This window comes from Gymnoscopelus microlampas (genome assembly GCF_963454915.1).
Source record: "Gymnoscopelus microlampas genome assembly, chromosome: 21".
In the NCBI taxonomy this organism is placed as follows: Eukaryota; Metazoa; Chordata; class Actinopteri; order Myctophiformes; family Myctophidae; genus Gymnoscopelus; species Gymnoscopelus microlampas.
This window is the reverse complement of record NC_139958.1, coordinates 21,467,043-21,488,528: the sequence shown is the minus strand read 5'-3', so window position 1 is coordinate 21,488,528 and position 21,486 is coordinate 21,467,043. Positions and strand designations below refer to the sequence as shown.

Sequence of the window (21,486 nt, the reverse complement as noted above, 5' to 3'; positions counted from 1 at the left end):
GGGTATGGTCTAGTGTGAGGAAGTTACATACTGATAAATCAAGTTCTAGGCTGCTTGGCCTTCAGATATACAGTAAAAATGTTTCCCAAAATATACAAAATGTTTTTACATGGCTTTTTATATTTCATTTCAGAAATCTCAATCCTCAGCCCTATAAATAGGCAGTCAAATATAGATCTACAGTACACAGACCCTAGTAGAATTATTGACCAGAGCAAACTCAATCTATATGTGGATGACAGATCTAAGCGCGTTACCCCATATGACCTAGAAGACTCACATTTCCACTGAGCTTAAACTGGGAATGCATGGGGGAAACTGTGACTTGACCCCTCCTCTCCCATTTCCCATACTATGTAACAACTAGGCCTACCTAGTACCTACATTCACAGGCTCAGTGTAACTGAAAAAAATCCCATGAGAGCTGTAAGGATTACGTAAACACACACGCCACGCCACCCACATACATGCATGCACACAAACGACAGTCACATGCATTGTTGCATTTGTAAATATTACACACACACACACACACACACACACACACACACACACACACACACACACACACACACACACACACACACACACACACACACACACACACACACAATATGCCTCTGTTCCTTCTACATCCTCAGCAGTTTCCAATCCATTCAGACAGCTGTGTCTGGGTGGCACGGTGATGGAGCTGAATGGCTACACGGCTAAGCTGCTGTGTTACACGGATTAGTGATAGCACCTACACTGAAGTGGCCCGGCCAGTGCTGGGTTGCTCGAGGAGAGATGGGATTATAGAGAAAAGACCTTGGGGGAGATGATGGCTGATAATCATGGAGGCACAAAAGAGGGAGATTCTCCACTGACATACACATATGATGAAACTATGACGAAGGAAGGTAGCCGAGTATTCAGCATGGCTGTCAGTGCTCACTAAAGCTTGCCAGGTTAACTTGGGCGAGTTTTGTTGTCCAAATAATAGCATACAAAGTGCAAATAGAAAGGCTTTTATGTACTTGTTTAGAGACTGTCTAGTGTAGATTGTCTAAGTGTTTACTATCCGTGCAGCAGTGTGTGTGTGTGTGTGTGTGTGTGTGTGTGTGTGTGTGTGTGTGTGTGTGTGTGTGTGTGTGTGCGTGCGTGTGTGTGTGTGTTAAAAGAGATGGAGGTGTTTCCCTCCACATTCCTGAGAAGGCCATTTTCCCAGGCAAGTTGTTGATTCTCCAATTGGCATCCATGGGCTGCTACACACTAAAATATCACAGAGTATTAAAAAAATACATTTTGGGTCCATCAGACAGATAATCAAATTAAGTGTCTGCTGATGGTCACCCTCCCTGTGTGGTCACTGTGACCGTGACACGCTCCACGTCAGATCACCAAAACCTGACCTGTTCAAAGAAATGTCAAAATGTGGCCTAAATGCTAATTCACATAGCATGATAGCAATCACTGGACCTGATTTCCTCATCCTTGATGCATCTATACATAAAAAAGTAGTCTTACCATGATACTGCGTGTGCCAGGGTCAAGGCTGGCCTGGTTCTTACAAGTGGTGATTAATTGACCTTTGTTTACTACTCAAGCTCAGGCAAATAAATCACCTCATAGACTTAAATTACTATGTAAAAAAGCCTCTGTTAGTGTTAGGGATAGTTAAGAAATTAAGACTCTCACTCACAGTGTATACTAGGTATTCCAATCTGGTGTAAATCATGTTGTGACATACGAATCTTAATGCTCAAAGAGCTACAATGCAAAACAGCCTTCATGTTTATGAAACAGCACTCAAGGGGTCAGGGGGTCATATAAGTACCAAGACGTGTCCTATGCGTGGATTCCATGGATAGTCAGGAAAGCAGTGCATTGCATGTAAAAAACAGTTACAGTAGTGACTGACACCGACTCTCACGTTTGCAAAAGTACACAGTACAATCCTCAGTGTTAAAGTATCCATGTACAAATAAAAATTTTGGTTCACTTTCAGTTACATTAAAGCTACAATCCGTAACGTATAGGTATTATTAGCCTTGGATCAAGACTATCATAGATGTATTTATAGAGTCTGACTTTTACTCATAGATGTGCGAATGTAAAAACCGATTAAAACAATACATCTACGATAGCCTAGCTCCATAAAGAACCTCAGTGAGAGGTTCTTTATGGAGCTAACGATAGCCTTGATCCCAGGTTAGATCCAAGGCTAATATTATTATTAAACACTAACATTACACAGTGAGGATCTTTAGTGTGTAACGCCACAAAGAGCATCACCCCTCCTGGCCTCTCGCTCTCTCTCTCTCTGCTTACCCGACTGAACCAGACGCTGAGCTGGGTCTCTGACAACACGGCGAAGTAGAACCTGTGGGAGCTCGGCTGGACGTAGAAGGGCTCCTCTTCGCTTCGCAGGGGACACAGCAGCCTCCGGGGCCAGCCAGTTAGAAAATACATGACGGACAGTTAGTAGTCACTGAATCATCCACATCGACACGGAGAATAGTGTCGCAATGCCAGCCCAGCAGAGCAGTGGTCCCTGTGGTGGTCCGTATTCCCAAACGGCGTTGTTTAGTCCGTGCGGTTCATGAAAGCGTTGCCGTGTTGTTATAAACAAAAACAAACAAAGCCGAGGATGTCGACAATTGGGTGGTCCCCGCTATCAATCCATGAACGCCGAGGAAAGATCCTGAGCAGAGCTACAATGCTAGCCAAGAAGCTAACATTCCCTTGCCAACTTCTAGCCGATGAGCTGTCCAAGGGACGGGGTATATTATGCCCGAGGAAAAAAAAGCGTGCAAGGATTACAACTAACTAAAATAACACAGAGCGAAAATGCGTCATGAAACGAACCCGGTTGGTCGAATAATTCCCGGTGTTATTGTTGTATCAGTTCTGCAGACAAAGAAAATAACAGCGTTTGTTTTTAATAACGGTAAAGGACTCTGTTTTCTCTTCTGTGTCTCTCGCCGACGCCATCTTTAGCATGTCTGACTGGCTCAAATCTGATTGGCTAATCCCGGAGAAGTTTGCGTCGAACGAGATGTTGACATCCGACGTCATTTTCCTGCTAATTTGAAGTCAAACCAGAGCTCGTTGCTGACATCTACTGGTGACCAATGTAACGTCATTGGTCAACGGCTGTGTGTGTGTGTGTGTGTGTGTGTGTGTGTGTGTGTGTGTGTGTGTGTGTGTGTGTGTGTGTGTGTGTGTGTGTGTGTGTGTGTGTGTGTGTGTGTGTGTGTGTGTGTGTGTGTGTGTGTGTGTGTGTGTGCGCGCGCGCGCGTGCGTGTGCGTGTGTGCGTGTGTACATACAGTATTTATTATTATATACGGTGTAATGATTATTTTTCATTGTGTGTTGTTGTGGCTTAGTATTGTTGAACCTCACTACTTGCATTTCACTGCTTGTACGTGTATGAATAGTGTGTGACAAGTAAACCTTGATTATATATGTATGTCATACAGGCTATGCTGGATGGCAGGACCTAAAGCAGCCACATTGACATTGGAACCAGTTCAATCCTCCTCCTGGCATTATGTGGAAGCATCTTTGAGCAAGACACTGAACCCCCAGGGCCAGTTCCTTCCTTCTGTGTGTGTGAATGTAACATACATACTTTGTGAAACACGGATAAAAGGTGCTATATAGCTTGAGGAATCGAATATAACATGGCACCACTTCTTCATTGAACTCAATGGACACGGCCACCATGTTCTATTCAGTTTTGAATGGTGTTCTCGGGCTTGACAGAAAGGCAAAACATTTGTATATCTGACTGTATACATCTTCATTTTTGACATTTTGCCAATGGAAAACTGTCTATTTCATCACATAGATACTACGGTACCATTCCTGTACCTTGTATACAGTATATAGCTTCATACTTTTTGCATATTTTTCGACTCTTATTTTTATTCTGTATTTAAAATGTAATTGCAATGTGTAGGAAGTTTGAACTAAAACATTTTACCCACTGCTTTATAACTGGTGTAAACTGGTGATGTGACAATAAACTATTAAGTTGACATTTTCCTTCAACTTCATTTCATATCAAGTGGATCAGCAGTCACCCTTTGAGTAAAGTTGCTGTCTGGTGAGCTCCATGTATGACTCTATTGGTTCGTAGTCCCAGTTATTCATCTAGCCTACATTCTGTGTACAAGGAACATTATACTGTAGGTGGTTCTCATGGCTGACAGAATTCAGATCCATCACACAAGTCTTTCGAGTAGTTATGATTCAGTGTCATATTTTTCAGGTGATAGCGAATGTGGATATGGCTAGACCTCAAATTGACAAATGAAGGTGACAATGTTCATTCATTGTGCCTTTGCAAAGTCGAGGGTCACGTTATTAAAACAGACCACTCTTTTTCAAATGGAGCTTACAACAGCAGTTATGACTATGATACTGAGAGGATATGAGGTTAGAACTGGGGGAGACAAATAAGTGTTTATATGTACATGAATTTGCCTTTTTTTATACTGTAATCGTCGGTTTATAATTAGGGGATGGAAATGTAAGTTTGTGTGGGATTATGTAAGGGTCTGTTCTGTGGGATTATGTAAGGGTCTGTTCTGTACAATCGTGTTGATTTAGCTTGGAATAAAAAGGGTGTCATATGGCATTATCAGGTTGCCTGTATCACATATCGCACATGACATGCACAAACAATAAAAGGCCAAAAGGTTTGGCTTATCATCCTATCTGGAAGCCCTTTTAAGTAAGCCTACCCTATATGCTACAACAGTTGCATCATCACTATTGTGAAAACTTATTGAACTATAAGTAGAAATGGACACATCTTGGAATTACTTTACTTATCTGAAGCACAAGGTTCCTATCAATTCTGCTGCTGATAAATCATTCATTGCATCGGCACAACAGCAGGGTGTTAAATTCCTCCTTCGGATGCAGTCCGAAGGCCAACAGAGGTGAAATGCATCAATAGATTATGTTCAACAAATCAAATTTAAAATTGACTGACCAGCTATATCCATGTGTGAATATTTTATTAATTTAAGTCATGTAAATCGTTGTATTTTAAATTAATTATACCTGTCATGTACATCTTTTTTTCTTTTCTTTTTTTTGCCATTGATGAACCCTAAATACATAAATGGCAAATTACAATATCAGTTCCCATTAATTAGTCAATTTTACATAGTTGTAATGAAGCCGACTTGTTATCATATTAATGTTTCTATTATCAACTGGTAGTACTATGGGCAAAAAAATACATCATTACATATTCTGTTTCTTTTGATTTTGATTCACCTTTTAAATGGGTATGTGAGAAACAGCTGTTTTCAACATTTCCAATGAACATAATTTAATCACAAATAATCCTATGCACGTTAATCATCAGACAGTATCCAAATCCTCAAAAGGGACTTTATAGATAAGTCATCATTATTACAAGTACACACAGCACATTCTATATTTCAAACATCCAGTTACAAAGTGAAGAAATCATGAGTGCAACTCCTTCGCTTATCATGTCGAGATGGACTTAGGAATGATTGGGGCTGGTAAAGTTTTGATTGGATTGCATTTCTTCATTAGAGACTGTCCATACATTTCCTCCTGCAAAAGGGAGAAGACAAGACAATTCAACCGACAAGAGAATCCTCTGGATTGGCATTATAAACATTAGCCCCACAGCGAGTGGCCTACCCTTTTTGGACAGTCATCCTGCTGTTGAGCTGTCCTTCTTTGAGGGCCCACAACAAGACACAATCCAGTCAGCTACATTGGACAGCGCTGATGAAGATCATTTCACAGTTATTCTACAGCTTCACCTTATACATCTGTACACTGTAAAATCCTGTGTGTGTTCAGTTCTCTGAGTGTGCAAATGGATACATTAACCCTGAGGACTTTACTGCATAGTAACCTTTCTTGTATTGCTGTCAAACGTGAAGTAACACAATACTACCCCTATCTGGTTTACAGCATTGCATTTGCAACAAACCCTGAAACCAAATATAGCTGCCTTACAGTAGCCTATTAAGAATATTTTAAGGGTCAGTGGGTCTAGAAAATGTATGTGTCTTGGTAATTATATTTTATTTACAAGGGTGAATTTTATTTTGTATTTGTATTTAACACGTCTGGTGTCATGTATGCCTTAATGTGGTTTTGCATTGCATTTGCGTTTTATATTCTGGTTTTGTATTGATTAAAGTGTTATTAATTATTAATATGAACATAGAGATCGTAATATAAATCAAAATGCAATAGACAAAAATGAATCATAGTTTTCCCAGTTTACTATTTAAGATACATACATAACCTAAGTAAACCTTGTTTAAAACCACAAATCTATAATAATCTACAAGAATGTTGTTGGCTACTTACCTGAGAAAATTAGTCACAGCATAATTCCCAGTGACAATGACTTAGTAGTACCCTATAGCTGTTCCCTGCTGATCTATGAAACATCTGTTGAACCTAGTCAACCTGTTAAGTGGAGGACAGAAGGAAGGGGACAGTGGCTGGCAGGAGACTGACAACGATTGGCTGTCATGGACAAAACACAAGCATGTCAGGTAGCCTACTAATGGCACATTTCAGCCAGCAGAGGTAGCTATGTCACTGGCACTGCTTAAATTCCTGTGGGAAATTCCTCTTAGTCCGAGTTATTATTAATATTAATATTATTAACCCTTTAGGTAGTAACAAACAAACGTCTAAGAATCGGAATTACGCGTATGGCATATTAATATCTAAGTTAGATTCATGATGACTCCACACTGCAGAAATAGCTGTAGACAAATCGTTGCTGTGGCATAGTTACATTTCCCCTGTTGACAAACAGCGTCTGGTCTCTGCGGATAGGTGCCAAATGCACAACAACCCAGGCCAAACTGACGAAGTTTGTTTGCATGCATAATGACAAATTATTCTACAGTTTTCTAAATAAAACAGTCCGTTTATCTGGGTTTTTTTTGTTTTTGTTTTTAAACCAGGTCATCACAACCCAATAATTCAGTTAGGGTCATCAGAAAACACAAACAAATATATGAATTTAACCAGTGGTGTAATGTAACTAAGTACATGTAATCAATCAAGTACTGTAAGTACAATGTTGAGGTATTTTTTACTTTTAGTGGAGTATTTCCAATTTAAAAGTAGATCTTCTTTACTTTTGGTATTTTAAGTACATTTTGATGCCAATACTTGACGATACTTCTTCAACCACTGAATCTAACTGAGCAAGTTTAAAACTCTTATTTGATTTCATGTTACAGTAACGTTGCCAACGGCGTTCAGTTGAATTCAAGTAGATTTAATAGGATTCTACTACAGACATCGTAACGTCCATCAGAACACATGCAGTAAAATGTGTTATTATTTGTATTTAAATGACCACACCTGATCAATGTTGCCATATTTTATTAGAGAAATAAGCAATCAGGACTAGGACAACAAGCCCAAAAGAAGCAACTTTACATGATCTCTTTAAACTGTCGGCGTTTGAAAATAGCAGATCTACAAAATCACAAGATGCGACGCATTGTGAGCTTGTGGATCTGCTATTTTTTTAAATAAACTCTTGCATTAAAATGTGGAACATTTTGATTTTTTTTATTTTTTTAAAACATTCTAACAGAACAAAATGCTCCCCTGTGGCACAAAACATTTTCATGAAAATATTTGAGAACCACTGGTTGAAATAAAAAACAAATTGGAAGCAAACCTAAGTAAGCAAGTACACGTTAGAAACAAGCCCAAAAACCGCAACCCACAACAATATTTACAAGCAACTTTACAGAAAAAGAAGCCCAAAGTCGCTTATAATAAGCCGACATGGCAACGCTGTACCTGACGTTAACTCTGACGTTGCTTCAGCTCGGTGGGCGTGTCAGTCACGAATTGACTTGCTGAAGTCGCGCTGATTGGACGCGCTTGTGTACAGCAGCACGCGCGACCGCTCGTTGGACGCGCGGTGTTTATTTTCAAAATGAAACAGCCAATGTGCGACAACGAAGTCGTTGGCGCTGTTCTGGATGATGGTCGCGTATAAAAGGCAGACCGCAGCGACGGATAGCTCATTCCTGCTTGATGGTGATGGTGATGATGGACATTATCATGGAGAAGATCAACTATGATAGAGGATTCCTTCTACAGTTACAGTTCATCAATGTCAGCATGATCAAACCCGAGGGCCTACCAGTCATCACTGATGTAATCCTGGACAGAGTCAGCAGCAGGAAGCCCCTGGGAAAGCCAAACACCAGCCGGCATCTACCAGGAGGCATGGACCGTGGCTCTGATTTTAGGCCTTCTGCTGGAGAGACAGGCTGGAGAGACAGGCCTCGCCGCCACTTCTCCCTGTCCGTCGATGTGCAGCTTAACAAAGCCAAGGAGGCCTGGAAGCCTTCCGGCAAGAAGCAGCAGAGGCGTGAGGAGGTCGACGACACAGAGGAGGCCAAGACCCAGGATCTGTTCAACCGAGTGCGTGGCATCCTGAACAAGTTAACCCTCCAGAAGTTCCAACAGCTGACAAAGCAGGTGACGGAGCTCACCATCGACACGGAGGGCCGGCTTAAGGGAGTCATGGACATCATTTTTGAAAAGGCCATCTCAGAGCCCAGCTTCTCTGTGGTCTATGCCAAAATGTGCCAGTGCCTTATGGAGCTCAACGTCCCCAGCGCAGATAAGCCAGGAGTCTGCGTGAATTTCCGCAGGCTGTTGCTCAACCGCTGCAAGACAGAGTTTGACAAGAAGCAGAAAGAGCTGGATGCTGCCCAGGGGGGGGAGAAGCAGCTTTGCAAAGAGGAACTGGACCATTACAAAAACAAGGCCAGGAGGTGCTCCCTGGGCAACATTAAGTTCATTGGGGAGTTATTTAAGCTCAAGATGATGACGGCAGCGACCATGGACAAGTGCATCATCAATAAGCTTCTCATAACACATGACGAGGAGTCCCTGGAGTGCCTGTGTACACTTGTTTCCACCATTGGAAAGGACATGGACTTTGAGATGGCCAAGCCTTGCATGGGCCAGATGGAGAAGATCGTCAAGGAGAGGAAGACCTCCCCCAGGATCCGCTTCATGCTGCAGGATGTGTTGGACCTCCAACAGAATAAGTGGGTGCCCAGGCGAGGAGACCAGGGTCCCAAGACCATCGAGCAGATCCACAAAGATGCTGAGATGGAGGTGCAAATGGAGCAGTTGAAGGTCCAGCAGACCCTCATCTCCAAGGAGTCAATCAGAGGCTCAGGCGACAGATTGGGTGGAGGGCAAGGCCGGCCCGGCGGATGGAGCTCATACACCCCACGACAAGGAAGGGTGGCCAAGGGCTGGAACAGCTACTCCAGCTCCACCAACAACCAACCCATCGATACTTCACGTCTCAGCAAAATGACCAAGACTCGTGTTCTTGACATTAACAACCAGCTGCTGGCCCCAGGAAACAAAGGCTATAAAGGCAGCAGCGTTGGAATCAGTGTCAAGCCTGCTGACTCTGGCTCAGAGCTGGGCATCCGTCCAGCCACCAGCACCCTGAACAGACTCTCTGATCTGCAGCAACCCTCTTCAGGCTCCTCTCTTCACTCAGACAGACTATTGGCTCAGGACAGCCCTAGCAGAGTGCATGCCAGGAGCACAACAGAGAACATGAAGCAGGAGGCTGCGATTAACACCCCACCTCCCCAGACCCCCACCATTACCAAGTCCGCCTGGACCGAAGAGGAAGTGGAGAAGAAATCCACAGCCATCATCGAAGAGTACCTCCACATCAACGACATGAAGGAGGCACTGCAGTGTGTACAGGAGCTGAACAGCGGTCAGCTGCTCTTTGTGTTTGTGCGGAATGGCCTGGAGTCCACGCTAGATCGCAGCACCATCGTCAGAGACCACATGGGGCAGCTGCTGCATCAGCTCGTCAAGGCTGGCATAATGCCCATACAGCAGTACTACAAAGGGCTTCAAGTGATCCTAGACGTGGCGGAGGACATGTCTACAGACATCCCACACTTCTGGCTGTACCTGGCTGAGCTGATCGCTCCCATGGTCGGCGAGGGAGGTATCCCCATGGGACAGCTCTTCAAGGAGATCTCCAAGACTCTCATTCCTCTGGGTATGGCTGGAAACCTGTTACTCCGCATCCTCATCCTACACTGCAAAGCAATGAGCCAGGCAAAGTTGGGAGACATGTGGAGGGAGGCGGGCCTTAGCTGGAAAGACTTTCTGCCCGAGGACACAAACGTCAACACGTTTGTTTCAGACAATGATGCACATAACTTACTTGTTAATATCAAATACCTCATTCTTCAATCATCAGATAATACTGTATATAACTTACTTGTAAATATCAATTAAATATCTCAATCATTCTTATGAAATATAACATTGTACCGTTCATTTAATGCATAATAAATTGTCTAAAATGTTTAAATGTGTCTGTAATATGTATCTTCAAGGTTTAAGGTTTCTTCATTGTTAAGTGTTGTGTACAGTTTCAAAAGCAGAAATAATTTTGTTAGACATAGTAGCAGCATTAATAGTAATAATAGTTAACATACAGTATTATAAACACAGCACAACAATAGAATATTCAGTAAATAGAATAGTTTGACCATTGTACTTTAAATGTGAAGTACAATGGGCGAAGAAAATTATTGCGATTGATACTGCCTTGAGCGACAACTCTGGCATCTGTTGTTGTTCAAGGGTCTGACTCACCGGTTTGGGGATAGATAGAATCTGTCCCTGTTTGGTGACTGTTAGTTAGCATTCTGCTAGCCTGTTAGCCCCCTGCCATTCTGTTCAACGCGTTGGACGAGCAGGTATGTATTAGCCATCTGTGTCTGACTCTTTTCACACAGTTTAGTTGATTGACTAAAGCTATTTGAAGCGTTACACTAAACGTGTCGACATAAAGAATCTGCAAAATGTCCAATTCTGTTAGATGAATGTTGGGTAGCTAGCTAACTAGCAGGTTAGCCAGCTTTGCTAGCCACCAAATCCGCGTCTGCTTGGCTAAAGTGAACAGATGTTTTGTTAAATACCAAGGATTCAACTCGACAAGTCGACACAATCGAAGTGAAAATGTATATTATTGCTATGAAGTAAAAATGTCATCTTGTGTATTATGACGATATAATTTTAGGTCCGTATTAAACGGTGAAACCTAACTTAGTTGCTATAAGCTTATGAAGGTTCTTAATATTTTCCTAAGTTCAATACACTATTGAGCATTTAGGGGAAAAGGGGGGGTTTAAAATCCTGTCTGCATTGCAAAGGTTTTGGCTTATAATAATAGGCAACAATCTGACACTTCCTGTCTGTCTACATCCATTCCAATTTGTTTGACCTGATGTTTTGTTTACGTCCACACTCAGTGGTGGAAAGTAACTGTACATTTACTCAAGTACTGCACTTAAGTACAATTGTGAGGTACTTTTACTTTGCTTGAGTGTGTCCACAATACTTGTACTTCTGCTCCACTACATCTCAGAAGCAAATATTGTACTTTTTACTCCACTACAATTATTTGAACAAGTTATAGTTACTTTGTACATTTTGATTATTATTACAAAACATACAGTAACCACTTCCGCCCAGTATATACTTGAAAATAGCAGATCTACTGTGAGCTTGTAGATCAGCTATTTTCAAAAGCTTTTTAAACATTTTGGGGTGGAAAATGGCACATTTCTTCATAATGAGTACTTTTTACTTTTGGTACTTTAAGTATTTGTATGCCAATACTTTTGTACTTTTACCCAAGTAAATTCAAAATACCAAACTTTTACTTGTACTGAGTATGTTTACATTGTGGTATTGATACTTTAACACCACTGCGTCCACTCCCACCAGACTTGTAAAGTTCTTTCAGCTTATTGTCTAACTAGGACCTATGCTTTTGTAATAATGAATTGCAAGTGCTAGCGTTGTCATCTTTGCTGCACCTAGTTGTTTTTCTTAAGTTTGTATGCTGTGTTCAGTTCAGTTAATACAAAAATAAACTACCCTTGAAATCAATTTGACATCAATGTGTCTAGAATACTTGACTGAATTGAATGCTTGTTCTTTGTGACATTTGAATTTGCCTTTGATTAGATCCATATGCTTGGCATGTATGTATATTTTCATTATGCTTTCGTTAAGCTGTTCAGCCAAGTTACTTAGACTGCAGGACCGCACAACCACCATAACAGTAATGAAAGGCTGAAAGGTGATATGGTGATCCCCTGTAACTCAAGTTAGAAACTCCCAGTTGCCAGGCTGAAATTAGAATCATTCCGAATGGGAGGGTTTGGTTATTTGTGGTTGCAGGGGGTCATAAACATTATATACAGACATAATCCATTAATATTATGCATTACTTAAATTACTACTGTATATAATGCAGCTTTAGTTGAAATATGTTTACTTCGATTGACATGCCTTAACTTTGACACTTGTTAGGAATTAATATGGCTTTAATCTTATTGCTTTCCTTTCTGACATATCTGTCATACAATGGTGGAAGTTCCATTCAATTATCTAATCTGTGTTTCCCAGGATGCCAGAATGGATTGTGATCCAGCCCTGCCGGACAGCCTGGTGTTGGAGATCTTCCTACATTTGCCCCATGATGCTGTGCTGACTGCTGGTCTGACCTGCAGACAGTGGTTGGCAGTTTCCAGAGATGAGTTCCTGTGGAGGGAGCTGTTCTACAGCTATTACCGCATCCCTCGCTCTGTACCTAGACACCCAGGTAAAGGACATTGGGCCCGATTCACTAAGCTGGTCGTAAATATCAGTGTAAATAAAGTGACTAAAGGAGGGTGTATTTTCTCTAAGCAGAAATCCCTGATATGTGCGGATCACATTTGTTCTCATTGTTGCCTGAAGGTCAGAGGCGCGTTCATATGGAAGATCCTTTGCATTGCTCCACGCCCCCATTTAAGACCTTGAAGCTGTTTACACTCAAAATATGGGTCATAGTTTTCAGGAATTCATGGTAATTTAAAACAAATAATTGGTAACACTAAATGTATCGTAAAAACAGCTTTTATTGTTACACTAACTAGCTGCTACAGTATGTCTACAGTAGCTATGTTAAAAACTGCTGAACTGGTTTACACTCCTAAATTCCTCCTGTCTGATTTTATTTTACGCAGCGGCTGTGTCCTGGTTCAGGGAGTTCCAACGTCTGTTTGACAATATCCCATGTGAGGAGGTTCAGACCCTGACAGAGCACCACGACCAAGTTCTCCACCTGGCCTTTTCCCACAGGGGTCACCGTTTCTCATCCTGCTCCAAAGACTGCACTGTTAAGGTATCTACAGTATTCATATTATCCTTTTTTGAGTTGTCAAGTTTCAAATTGTTGTTTTTTTATCTGGCTGTTATATCTATCTGTACCACAACAATTATGGTCCTCTTCATTATCATCTTCTTTCAACCCCCCTGTCTCCTTTCTCCGGCCTAGCTATGGGACACAGAGCGGCCAGATGGCACCATCGCACTGGTACACAGCTGCAGCATGCGTCAGTTCAACTGGGGCTACACCCAGTTCTCCCAATTCAACGCTGATGACAGCCTTCTCCTGGTGTCTGGGGTCTACCTGGGCACACACCACTCCTCATCTGGAGAAATCGCCGTCATCAGTATGGGTAGGAACAGCACATAGACACACAAAAGCACATGTACTGTACTATACTATATGCACACATTCACTGATACATCATCACCACATTTCTTTTCTTATTTCTCTCTTCCCTTCATAATGTGGTGTGAGGTATCCAACATTTGAGTGAGAAATGTATTTGTATATAGAACATTTCAGATACAAAGGCAATTAGAGTACTTTACATAAGGCATAAAAATGCATTCAATAAGAAATAAAGAATAAAGTAGAGAAGTACATGTATTAGATTATCTCCCAGGCATTCCTCATTGCCGAGGTAAATAAACATGTATATACTGTCATAAAACACATGTAATAATAAGTGTGAACTGTGAACATAAGCTATAACATTAAGCACTCCTCTTTCATTCATGCAATTGACCATTCACCTGGAACACTGCAGCCATGCTAGCACTTACAAATAGCTAGGAATAGATTTCTTTTTACTAAATAACTAATACGTTGGTATCTTTTGTGTTTTATTTCTACCCTACAGACAACTACACCCTTTTGTCACGTGTAAGGAACAAGCCCTATGATGTGTTTGGCTGTTGGCTTAATGAGACCCACCTGATCTCTGGGAAGCTGCATTGGATAGGCAACATGACTTCCTGTTCTGTGCTGTGGCTCAATAAAGCTTTCCAGGTCAGAAACAAATTTGGGAAAGCACACTATGTTCCAGCAGCAAGTAATGCTAAATCTTTTATATTCACAATAGATGGCTTTTCACAACTTTCACAGTCTTTCACGTGACCTGAATCTACACGATCCCACCCACCCTCGTTATCATTTACGTTTCCCCAAATTTGAGTGTAAATTCACCCTTTTTATTCACAATTTGATCATATGAACTGTAATTTTCATGCCCCAACTAAGCAGAAGGGGTCACAATAGCAGTGATAATGGGATGATCCCTCCCTGCTTCCCAGTTCTGAACACTGCCAGTTGTTTTTGTTGGAGTGCCCAGCCAAGCTGTAGGCACCACTACAGGGAATTAATTTACCGGGAATCGAACCACGGTGGGCAACTACTCTCTCTATCCAGATGCCACACCGACACATTTAAAGGAGAATCACATCCTTTGCCTGGAATAGCCTTCAGATGGAGCTACAGCTGACAGTCCTGGTTTCTTAAAATAATTATTTACATTTAGTGCAGGGAAATAAATGCTAACTGTTTTTAAACTTGACCACACCGTGCTATTGATCTATCTATCTATATCTATATACAGTACATATTGATATGTATATTAAGTGAATGAATGCATTTTTTTCACTCAAAGTTAGATAAATCTCTCATCTGCTTTTCTTATTTCTACCAGGATATTGAATCAGAGAATGTCAATGTGGTTAAGCGCCTCTTTAAGATCCAGAATGTCAATGCCAGCACCATTCGAACAGTGATGGTGGCACACTGTCGTCGCCATGACAACCCAGACTTACTGCTGGACTATGAGGCTCAATCACAGGCCCGGGCTGAAGCCCAAAGCCACAAGGGGCAGCAACACCAACCCTTGCTCTTTGATTTGGGCAACACAGAATATGAGGAAGAAGAGGATGAAGATGATGATGATGATGATAACCATAAAGAGCCCAAGCTACTGGGTGCCCACCCTCCACAGACCACTATTTCAGGGCTGGATCAGGTCAAACAGGTGATATATAATGTGACTGTTCAGTCATTGATTAAAGACGAGCTTTAAGGGGCCTTCAGTGAATATTTAAAAAGTGATTCACTATAACTAAAAACGTATGTACACATTGAAATCAAATACATAAAATGTATTGCAGAAAATGCATTAGTTGCTCTCTCTTGGCCACTGTATCTTCCTGACCCTGTCACTAATGTATTCTTTGTATTCCCTTTCTTCTGTTTTTAGGGTTGTCAGAATGTAGGGACCACGGAACGGGTGATTGAGACCACGGTGGCCCGGATGATGGGAAGAGCCCACACAAAGGCCCCTGATCCCAGTCATATGAGCCCTTCTTCCCCTGGGGAGGACGAGGACAAGACCTACCTTCTCTTCACCACTGGCAGCCTTACCTACTCCCCTCACCAGATAGGTATGGGAGGCTTCACATGTGTAAATGACTCAACCATAAATGTAACGCAGAGCAATAATATGTGGTTGATGATTAGCATCGTATCTAGCAGTGGTGTGTTCTAGGTTTTTTGGTGGGCATACTATAATTATTCCCTCCCACACGCACGGCACATGCACACTTCACCGAATGAAATAACCGCTCTATTGTTAAGTATTTCTTGTCTCTAGGTATTAAGCGGATCATGCCTGAACAGATGACCACTTGTGGACCTGTGCTAGGCGAAGAGAGGAGCTCAGATGAGTTCTTTGATTCACTGGACCATGTGATTGACATCCATGGCCATATCATTGGTATGGGCCTTTCTCCAGATCACAGGTAAGACGATGAAGAGGTTGATTATGGTATTTACAAAGCAGTGTTTAAAGATTATTCTTATTATTCTTATTTTGTTTTCTTTTTTCTTTTAAATACAAATCTTGATAAAGGCTGAGCGAATGAATATGCAGGCAGCCTATCTCTGCAATACCTACTTCAAGCCTTTTGAAAAAATTAAATCAGGCACGTAGTCAATCAATTTCCATATTATGGAGTATTTACTGGTCCCCAGGGGAGGTGAAATTACTTTTCTGCATTTGCCCAGCAGATGAACACACATGGGGGAGCGTTTAGGTGTTAAGTGTCTTGCTCAGGGCAAGGGTCGAACTGGCGATCTTCGGACTCCCAGACAACCTCTCTACCCACTCAAGCTAATGCTGCCCTTTTGTAGCCATATTTCTGTCTTAATAGTATTACTACTTGTTCTAACCCTGTCCTCTTTCATTGCCTATCATGGCCAGGTATCTTTATGTGAACAGCCGAGCGTGGCCAGCAGGCTGTGTGATTTCTGACCCCATGTCCCCACCTCCCATCGCTGAGGAGATTGACCTGCATGTCATTGACTTGAAGAGCCTCAGGGAGGAGAGGAGGAGCTTGCGTGCCCATCGAGCCTTCACTCCCAATGATGAGTGCTTCTTCATCTTCTTGGATGTCAGCAGAGACTTTGTTGCCAGGTTTGTCACAAACTACAGTATCATGTTGAGCACACATCTCATAGCACCAGATTGTATGATACATTTGATATTCATATGAATGCATTATGCTTTGTTCAGGTTTCATGGAATGTTTTCTAGTCATTGTGGCTGAGACATATTTTGTTCTTGCAAAAGTGGCTGTAGTGAATTAAGATGGAAGAGCAAGCAAACATGTACTGGTGTAAAACTTTTAAGTTATTCCAAAATGTTTGTGTTGAATATATACATCTTTCCGTCCCTAGTGGTGCAGAGGACAAGCATGGATACATATGGGACCGCCACTACAATATCTGCCTGGCACGTCTGGCCCACGATGATGTGGTCAATTCTGTGGCCTTCAGCCCCGCCGACCAGGAGCTGTTACTCTCCGCTAGTGATGACTCTACCATAAAGGTGTGGCGCTCGCCACGCATGGTTCGCCTGGCACAGACCCCTGTACATCCACGGCCTCGCAACCTCCTCTCTTCCTGGTTGTTCCGCAGCAAGAACGCCACCTGTACCAACGGTGTCAATGGAAAACCATGAGTCAGGTGCGAAAGCAGATATGGAGGGAGGGAAAGAGGAGAGCGATGGGTTATCTTGTTCCTCAATGACGTGAATATACATACACTCCAGGTATACACAGTGTGGGGTGCAGTACATGGGTTGACCTTGAACTCGCATTGCAATGACAACGGTACTTACTGTCTTCAGCCTCCATGTCATTGGATGTGATGTGATTCGAGGGTTGGACACAATGGGAGCTGTTAGCAGCAGCAATTTTACAGAGCTCACCGTACTCTTGCTGTTGGCAGAGGTGACATGACATTTTCTCCCCTCAAGTCAAAATGGCAAAAGAGAAACAACCCAATTCAATGTATGTGTCAGACATTCTAAGAACCCTTTGTCTGTATATACAGTATTCTGTAAAGTTGGGCCTACACAAGTCCCTAACAAGGAAAGTTGTCCCTAAGATCAAGGATATGCAGGATTCCCTAGAAATTATTACCCATAATGCAAAGGCTTTTTGGACAGTCTCCCTAGAAGACCTTACCCATAATGTAGATGTATGGAGAGATGGCACTTTATGCCAGTGGTGGTCACATCCCTGCCCTATAAAGACAAAGCACAGTACAAAGAATTAAATCATGTATATCTTTTTTTCCTTTAAACAAAATCACAAAGATTGAAAAACAAAAGCAATATTTTTGACTGCAGTCACTGTAGTGTGCCTCAGTTTTCTTGACATTCCATTGTTTAGGTTCCCAGGAGGTAGTAGGTCTCTACCTTTTGTGTGATTGACCAATTATTTGTATTTTAACAGAACTGATTGTAAATTAAGGGATTTGTTGCCATATTAATATTTAAAACAAACATATGAAATAATGCAAATAATGATCTGCCTATTAGTTAAACTAGCTGTTTTGTTAACTGTGAGCCAATTCTATAGCCTACATTTTAAATCGATTAATAGATAAATTGTATGCAAGTAGATACAATTATGTACACATCGTCCCTTTATTTGTTGTCCTTCCTCTTTGGGCATGTTGTTGCAAAGCTCAGCATCAACGGCATTAAATGGGCAGTTCTCTGAAAGTGTCTGCTAGGATTGTTTGGCTCAAGAAAATCTTTTCAATATCAGGTGTAAAATGGGATTGTGACTAACAAAGACATTACTCGACTTTAACTCATCACAGACAATGCGGTAGTGGCCCTATATGCAAATGTCTCTCATTAAAGATAATTGATTCCAAGTAGCCACATCTTTGGTTCTCCAAAACGATATACTTTGCCTTTAATCCACATTTTACCAGTAGTGTGCTAGCTGTAAGCACAAATAATAATATTACACACAAAGATGAGTTACATAACGTATCACTCAATATTTCAACGAAAACTGTCATACCTGTTGAATATAGTGTGGGGTCAAAGAACCGCGTTTGAAGATGGCATGGTATTTTATTAAAATCACCAAGACCCAGTTAATACAACAATACAAATATAATTCCAAGCATTCAGTTTAAATCAAGTAGACTTAATTCTTTTTTAGCGCCATTCAAAGAACACCTTGTTAACCATATAAAGATATATTGTGAGCAAAATGAACTAGAAAGGTGTGAGCGCAACTGGCAGCAAAGATCATATATATGTACTTTTTATGTTTTGTTGTATAGCTGATCAGTCAGTCTATCAAGTAAATACAGTACAGACCAACAAGAGACAAGCTGATGGCATAGGCAGGTGAGGAAATTGTAAAATCTTCATACTCCTGTAAAAATCCAAAGTAATACATATTGAATCCCACTTGAGAGAGATGGAGACGGCATGATCAAGTTGCTCGTACCTTCTCGTCTCGTTTCCACCAAAACGTTTAAAACATATCGCTCCACTTAGTATCAGCTCTGGGGTCATGCAGGTCTTTCACAGCCCTCTCGATTTGTTGAGGCTGGTCCTCCACATCATGTTGGAGTCGGAGATCATGCAGCTTGTATACAAGGAACCTCAGGTAGTTGGCAATCTGGATGTGATATTGTTTTTTGTTTAAGGATGCCGGGGGAAGACATCAGAACACTGCTTTTTGTCCTCCGCTCAATTATCTCTCAGGGTGCTATACACTTCTTAACTTTGCCGCTCACAAAATAGCATATTTTTTTATTTGGTCCTGTCCAGTAACTATGGTGACTTGATCCAGTCAAGTTAACGGTGGAACTTTTACCAAGCAGTTTATAAGCCCGGATTTAACTTTGGTTGCAGTCTGTTGAATGTTGAGGGCAACACAAATCGGATTAATTGATACAGGAGGAATATAACAACACAACTCCCTAAAGATCACACTCCATTGCAACGGTTCATCATAAATGTATAATATTCCACGTTAACATTTGGAAAACAAGTGTTCACTACCCTTTTTCATTGCCATGAAACTAAACTGACAAATCTGACTTGAATGAATAGACACTTAACTATGAATGTAGCATATCAAGAAAGTTATACAATGCCATTTAATCAATCATGTTATGGGGATAAACAAAATTTTGCCACTTGACCATGCCCAACCACAGCTCCACGGTTCTGACATGCTCCACTTCTTCATGCTCGTGCAACCGGTGCGTGCAGGCCCACCTGGTGGACAGATAACGGTATGCACCAGCCTGGGATGGTCTGTCCAGGGTCCCACTAGCTTCATCCAGTCTCATGTCTGAACCATGATGGTGAACGTCAAAATAGGAACCGAAATAACATCAATAAGTTATTCAGGAAAATATTGACAGAGATACGGTTAGGAGTTAAAATTAATTCATCAGTAACGGAACAAAACCTGCACTGAACCATTCATTAACAATGAATGACATCAGAGTCAAAGCGTTCATAAAGGGCTTTCCTACAGAGTAGAAAGTAATTTCTGCAATTTTGTGTTACAGTAGGTAAAAATATTATACAGTATAAATGGCAAAAAGCTTTACTTATATTTTAAAGCCATCAGATCCCACACATTAAATTATGTAATGTAAAAAAAAAAAAAACTAAAATAAGGTATGGTAACCATTTCAGAGTATCCAATTATACAGAACCTAGTAACTACACAAACAGATTTTAGTTTATTTCAACAAAACTTGTAGACACCCCTGAAGTCTTTGGTGGGCAGGACATCTAAGTGATTATTCTGTTTCACTACATGTGCAATATGCTTTGGCTTTATAGGGCAGTACAGTGATTAGCGATGGGAGATTTTCAAAAGCAAAAGGGGTTGAAAAGTGGCACTAATTATCACATTTGTATTTGTGTAATTCTTTTTGTTTTTTTTAAGTCTTTTCATATGCTTGTGCATGTTTGCACGTGTTTGTATATATGCTTTCACGTTTCTTTTTTTAAATGTTGAGATAACCTGTGTCATCAGTTTTATGTGTGGTTAAGGAAATTGAGTGGATAGTAGCCTGTTACAAAAGACAAACAGTATTCATTTCAGGTGACTTACAGTATGGTACAGGATTCAAGGTAAATATGCATAGGCTACCGCTTAGGGCTTGTGAAATCACAAAATCTGCTGGTGTGATAGATTTGGTTGATATTTGGATCTAAATCGTTTTCACACTGATGATGGATTTCATAATTTCAGCATGGAATTCCCATATATTCCATGTCACTTGGCTTCACATGGCTTCTGTGATCACAATTTACAACTAAAGATAATGTGTACCATTGAGAGTCAAAGTGAAAATACCATGATACTCTGGCGGAATCCTTCCCAAGCAACGTTTATACAGTCCTGGAACCCTCTGTATGGAATTTCTGTATAAAATGGCAAAACTACTCTGAAAAGAGCATTATTTATACAGAAAAAACTGACTACACCTCAAAAGGGACTGAAGATACAATCCTATTATACTGCATCTTGTCTTCATTTGTAATCCACAACTTTAAGTCTACTATTCAGCAGGTCTCATAGCATCATTGTGTGTATTGAAAGGAGCTGTAAAATCATGTTTTTTTTTCTCCACTTGTCAGTGCACTTCATTTTGCCAGGTTTGAGTTAACTGAATAAAAAAGGAAAACAAATCTAATTTCCTTTGTTGGGTTCATTTAATTAAGTATTGTAGAAATTCAGGTTAAATTATACAAGAGACACGACACTACCCTATAACACTGCTTAACAACCTAACATTGAACACAGATTATTTACGAATAATCTTCCACCCTGAAAGAAGTGTGGTTATGTAGAAATGTTAGCACAATAATGTTGGCACCAACAGGCATTTATATTTAATT

General features: G+C 41.1%; 3 protein-coding genes across 3 annotated transcripts in view; 2 read left to right on the top strand and 1 right to left on the bottom strand.

Moving 5' to 3' along the window:
* ric1 (RIC1 homolog, RAB6A GEF complex partner 1) overlaps nt 1-3,059 on the bottom strand; it is a 48,372-nt gene extending 45,313 nt beyond the window's left edge. The window contains exon 1 of the mRNA XM_084046552.1: nt 2,311-3,059. Within this exon, the coding sequence (XP_083902678.1) occupies nt 2,311-2,451 (141 nt within the window). The 5' untranslated portion in view covers nt 2,452-3,059. The remainder of the gene's footprint in view (nt 1-2,310) is intronic.
* A 5,006-nt stretch (nt 3,060-8,065) lies between these two features.
* Nucleotides 8,066-10,434, top strand: LOC311037858 (eukaryotic translation initiation factor 4 gamma 1-like; the record flags this gene model as incomplete). Its single annotated transcript, XM_084047152.1, has 2 exons — nt 8,066-10,225; nt 10,429-10,434. 2 exons carry the CDS (start codon nt 8,066-8,068, stop codon nt 10,432-10,434), a joined length of 2,166 nt encoding a protein of 721 aa, XP_083903278.1.
* A 243-nt stretch (nt 10,435-10,677) lies between these two features.
* Nucleotides 10,678-21,281, top strand: fbxw5 (F-box and WD repeat domain containing 5). The gene is made up of 10 exons (XM_084047016.1): nt 10,678-10,794; nt 12,515-12,710; nt 13,117-13,274; nt 13,428-13,611; nt 14,122-14,270; nt 14,947-15,279; nt 15,505-15,688; nt 15,898-16,045; nt 16,507-16,719; nt 16,983-21,281. Exons 2-10 carry the CDS (start codon nt 12,524-12,526, stop codon nt 17,263-17,265), a joined length of 1,839 nt encoding a protein of 612 aa, XP_083903142.1. The 5' UTR covers nt 10,678-10,794; nt 12,515-12,523; the 3' UTR covers nt 17,266-21,281.
* Nucleotides 21,282-21,486: the final 205 nt, after the last annotated feature.

Coding starts and splice junctions, on each gene's coding strand:
- fbxw5 (XM_084047016.1), top strand. CDS start 12,524: ATGGATTGTGATCCAGCCCTGCCGGACAGCCTGGTGTTGGAGATCTTC. Junction 15,280..15,504: donor GGCTGGATCAGGTCAAACAG/GTGATATATAAT, acceptor TTCTGTTTTTAG/GGTTGTCAGAATGTAGGGAC. Junction 15,689..15,897: donor CTACTCCCCTCACCAGATAG/GTATGGGAGGCT, acceptor TCTTGTCTCTAG/GTATTAAGCGGATCATGCCT.